Source organism: Oxyura jamaicensis (genome assembly GCF_011077185.1).
Source record: "Oxyura jamaicensis isolate SHBP4307 breed ruddy duck chromosome 4 unlocalized genomic scaffold, BPBGC_Ojam_1.0 oxy4_random_OJ84131, whole genome shotgun sequence".
Taxonomy (NCBI): domain Eukaryota; kingdom Metazoa; phylum Chordata; class Aves; order Anseriformes; family Anatidae; genus Oxyura; species Oxyura jamaicensis.
In genome coordinates, this window is record NW_023303865.1 from 1 (window position 1) to 4,863 (window position 4,863).

A 4,863-nucleotide genomic window follows, 5' to 3' on the forward strand; every position below is an offset into this window, starting at 1 on the left:
TGGAGCCTTCTCATCTTCAGGCTGAACATCCCCAGCTCTCTCGGCCTTTCTACATAGGAGAGATGCTCCAGCCCCTTGATCATCTTTGTCGTTCTCCTCCGGACCCATTCTAACAGATCCACATCCTTCTTGTGCTGCGGGCCCCAGACCTGGACACAGTATTCCAAGTGGGGCCTCACAGTAGAGTGGGACAATCTCATCCCTTGACCTGCTGGTCATCCCTCTCTTGATGCAGCCCAGGATGCAGTTGGCCTTCTGGGCTGCAAGCGTGCTCTGCTGGCTCACGTCAAGCTGTTTGTCCACCAGAACCCCCAAGTCCTTCTCAGCAGGGCTACTCTCAATGAGTTCTCCCAGTCTGTACTCCTGTCTGGGATAGCTCTGACCCAGGTGCAGCAGCAGCTTGCACTTAAGACTTGTTGAACCTTCTCACTGTCAAGCTTTCCCACTACTGCACCTCAAAGTGCTTCATCAGACCACTGTACATTTTAAAATGACTCTCGCTTCCTGTACAAGATTAGCTAGTCTGGGAAGACTGACAGTGGGGGAGGCTACATGATTTCTCCAAGGTCAGGCTGTAAGAATGCTGGGGAGCTAATGCTCTTAGCTGCATCTTCTGGCTACTAGTCCTGAATGCTTTAATTGCAAGGCTACAGTTCTTCCCACTAAACTTATTCATCCCAGTGTATCACTAGGCAGACTCTGCACCAGCTCTTAGTAACTTGTTTTAAAAACCCTGTATTTGTGGACTAGTAACTCTTGAGGATCAGCATACTGTATCTTACTAACAATATCAGACAACAGTGGAAGTTGAAACAGTTTGAAGAGTAGACTATTATGTTATTACATCAGCACTACAAAGGTTCTTCCAAACACACACATTACTTAAAAAATGCATGAGAGAAGAGCAGTTAGTAGATATTACAAATATTGGTAGATACCTTGGTCAAACTATTACAGAAATAACAGTTTGAAAACTAGTCCTGATTTTTTCACATCATAGCACAAGGCACAGAGAAATAAATAAATTTCATAGTTCAGGGACAAAGTCTTGCCCACAGCATTACTTACTTTGTATTAAGAGACTTCCACTCATCTCTCACTGGCTGATCAAGCAGAGACATCATGGAATAATTATACAACATGAGACCATCAGGGTCATCTGTCTGACCTGGGAGTTTCCCAAGAGGAAAGTCTTTCCATTGTATTTCATCTGGGTAAAAACACAGTACATAAACAAGAAGTCTGAGTTCACCAGAGAGACTTTCAAAAAGCAAGACTCCCCCCAGATCCAAAAACACTATCTCGTGCAACTCAGCAAACATGAGCAATCTCAGGTACTCAGCAAAAATAAGACTGACCTATAGTTTTAACTAATTTTCTTTCTAACCTTATTAGTTCTTTCAAAGAAAGTCTCTATACCTTGTGAGACAATAGGAACACATCTGGAGTCAGGCATGATCACGCTATCTACACAGTACAGCTTATTCAAACCACTGTGAGGCAATGTCCATTGAAAGAAGCCTCCCACTATTCTAGAGCAACCCTTAATACTTACCTCTGTCATTAAAGCATACTTTTGTTTGAAACTGACATACTGATTACTATACGCTAATTTAAAATTCACTTTGAAAAGGTTTATAAAAATATTCACTCTGCATATTCCTGTAAATGGAAAAGGCAATTTTCACACATATGAAGATACAAAACAGCACCTTTGCATCATTCATCCAGTGAAACTGCACATAAGCTTCTTTAGGGCTCACTGTGATTAGCAGCTACACAGCAACAGTAGCTTCTTCTTGATTTTGTGACCTGAAGCCACAAAAGCAGAAGGGTAGAAAGCTAGGGAAGCCGAATTAACTAATAAAGCAATTCCGGTCAGGCAGGTAGGCTGTGATGAGATGGCAAAGGAAAAAATTATGACAATGTCTTGGAAATTCTGCTGTTTGTTTTTAAAGATACCTACTGCTGTTTCCTCTCCATTACTTCACATTTTTTAAATTTTGTTTCCAATGAGGGCCAGAAACTGTACAATGGGAAACCATCCATCACAACTGGTAACATCAGTGACTCCATTCCTTTATACTTTACATCATGATGCCAAACTTTCATAGGCAGTTCCCAACAGGGAAATTCCCTTTTAAATTTCATTTTGATTTCACATCTAACTAAATTAAAGATACAAATTATGTATCATTGTTTTGACACTAAGATTTCTTATACCTACTTGCTTTCTTTATACCAGAACGCTCATCTCTGTACAATGAAGACTGTACAATGAAGACTGAAGCTGACAGAAGTCTTCAAAAGATAAGGCACTCTACTTCAGAGAGCCAGCGATAATTACACAGACTATTTGAGACCCTTGGTAATAACATAAAACTTGGACCCTTCTCTCTGACAGAAAACAATTTGTTTTGGTTAACTGACATCTGTCCAGAAACCCAGACTTTGCCTTAAAGTACCAGCACATTTATTCATTTTTTTCTTTTATGTCTTTCCTGGGCATTTAATAGAACTAAACCTCCTGACATATAACGTTGGTTTCTAAATGTTATAATTTCACAATTTTAAAAGTGCAGAAATAGTATTTGATAATATCCAACTCAACTGTAAGGCAAATTACAGTTAGATACAATGAACAGGCTGAGCCTTCTCTTCGGAGAGCAACTTAGTAAATAGCTGATGTATCACGTCATTACAGTGGTTTTAGTTTTCAATTTGTTTAAGGATGGTAACTACACATCCTTGATGTTATTCAAACAGAAATTAAATTTACCCACAACCAACTACATAAACGCAATCTTCATGAAAATCTTGTGGTTCCAGACACAATGTGCGTTCCTTTGGCAAAAGATCTGCTTGCTCAGAACCAAAGTCACTGATGTAGAGGACAATTTTGCTTCTGTTCTCAAAACATCCATCTCTAACAAGTTGTTCACATCAGCACAGCTAAGCTGAACTGTTTAGGCAGATCCTACCTTCCTGTCCTCCTGTCCTTTTTTTTTTTTTTTTTTTTTAAACTTGGGAAATCTTCCCTGTGAGTGAGGTACAAGAGTTCTTTGTCTTCCAATGCCTGCATTTTTCTTCTTTCTTTAAATACCGCTTTGCATCTAACTCCTCTACACCACCTCCTTTTCCTGTCTTTAAGTCCCTCCAGAAACCACTCATCCAAAAATTTTCTTAGTTGTTGAATCCTCCATCCCAATGAAAGTATAGCTACTGTATGGAAGCTAAGAGAACACTGGATAACTCGTTATTCACTCTACAAACTTCTTGCCTTGCTTCCAACTCTTGCTTGCTACTGTGTCATGATTGCAATTTACCTGGAGCTTGGAACTTCTGAGAACCTGACTGTTGTTTTCAAATGCAGTCCAACTGCGCTTTCCAATATCCCTAATTCTGACAAAAAAAAGGTTAAGAAATATCTTTGTTTTCTTTGCCATTCACAGCTGGCAGATGCACTGTCCCATCAACTGGATACGTGGTGAAGTTTTAAACACTGAGTTTGGAGAAGCCTGATAAAAAAGTTACTGAAGAAGTAACAATATGCTCTGGGAAAAAAACACAGTATTTTAAGAGCTTTTAGGGAGAGATGACACATGCACATAATCAGAAGACTGGAATAAAAGCAGTTTTCAGGGATTTGACATTTAAATTATTTTGAAGCACACTTCAGTTCTGGTCAGGCCCAGAGGGCTGACATGCCTTTGCATTTCACTTAGACCATCTTAACTACTTGTAAACATTAAATCTTATAAAAACTCTTTTTACCTGCAATGATCTGCCATGCAGAACCTTGCAGTGCTGCCTTTTTCTCAGCAATAGCCACCATGTTATCAGAATGAGCAAGTCCTTCCAAATGATTTGTTTCAGTTATCATCTCTTCTTCCTCCTCGTCTACTTCCTGTACACCATCATCTTTCTCCAGAACATCTTCTTGATTCTCTGCAGCCTGCCCTTCACTTTTAACCTGATTTTCATGCCTCGCCCTCCACTGTAAGCTTTCTATAGTGTAAATTGGCTGTTCACTGTAGTTTGACAAGAGGCCTGGACTGGACAATGGACCACCTCCTTCCGTGTAAATGGATGTGAGATAGAGAAGGTTCTTCCGTGAAGAACGTGGCAAACGAGGTCTCATGCTTGTTAGGATCCTAGAAAGGAAAAGGGCAATGTAAAAATTTTAAAAGCAAAAAGAGAAGCTAAATGAAGGTTTATCAAGCTGAGCAGTCTTTTAAGCGTGAGCTTCCTCATATATCTCCACTAAAAGGCAAGTTTGATTATTCCTAAGTAGTGGATGTTGGAATACTCCTTCTTTGTGATTAAAATTAAAGACGTGGGATACTTCTAACTGAATTTGTGCTTTGCTATTTTTACGTGAAAAAGGTGCCACCTGTGCTAAACCTATACCACCTGCATAAGCAATTACATCTCTGCTACTAAATCACTTTTCTTCTAAGTTGCTTTCTTAATAAATCCACAGATAATTTCCAATTTCATTCCAAAGGCACAATTCTTTTAAGTTCTCCTTCTTGTAGAATCAATAGGGAGATGAGCAGCAACAAGCAGGGTTTTATACACATCTGGAATCACAGAGTAGCTCAGGTTGGAAGGGACCTTAAAGATCACCTAGGTCCAACCCCCCTGCCATAGGCAGGGCTGCCACACACTAGATCAGGTTGGCCAGGGCCTCATCTAACCTGGTCTTGAACAATTCCAGGGATAGGGCATCCACAGCCTCTCTGGGCAACCTGTTCCAGTGCCTTCACCACCCTTACCGTGAAGAATTTCCTCCTAACATCTAATCTAAACCCCCCCCCCTTTTCCTGTCATTATCTGAGCAAAGAGTTGCTCTCCATCTTT

General features: G+C 40.2%; 1 protein-coding gene across 1 annotated transcript; it reads right to left on the reverse strand.

Annotated features, from left to right (window-relative positions):
• Positions 1–184: 184 nt before the first annotated feature.
• Positions 185–4,607, reverse strand: LOC118157228 (ribosomal biogenesis protein LAS1L-like). Its single transcript, XM_035311490.1, has 2 exons — positions 3,775–4,607; positions 185–1,210 (listed from the first exon to the last, which is right to left on the reverse strand). Exons 1-2 carry the CDS (start codon positions 4,139–4,141, stop codon positions 1,065–1,067), a joined length of 513 nt encoding a protein of 170 aa, XP_035167381.1. The 5' UTR covers positions 4,142–4,607; the 3' UTR covers positions 185–1,064.
• Positions 4,608–4,863: the final 256 nt, after the last annotated feature.

What these genes read in the sequence shown, in the direction of transcription:
- LOC118157228 (XM_035311490.1), bottom strand. Translation starts at nt 4,141, where the DNA reads ATGAGACCTCGTTTGCCACGTTCTTCACGGAAGAACCTTCTCTATCTC. An exon ending in TGCATGGCAGATCATTGCAG is followed by an intron (nt 1,211 to 3,774) that starts GTAAAAAGAGTT and finishes GTTTTTACCCAG; the next exon opens with ATGAAATACAATGGAAAGAC.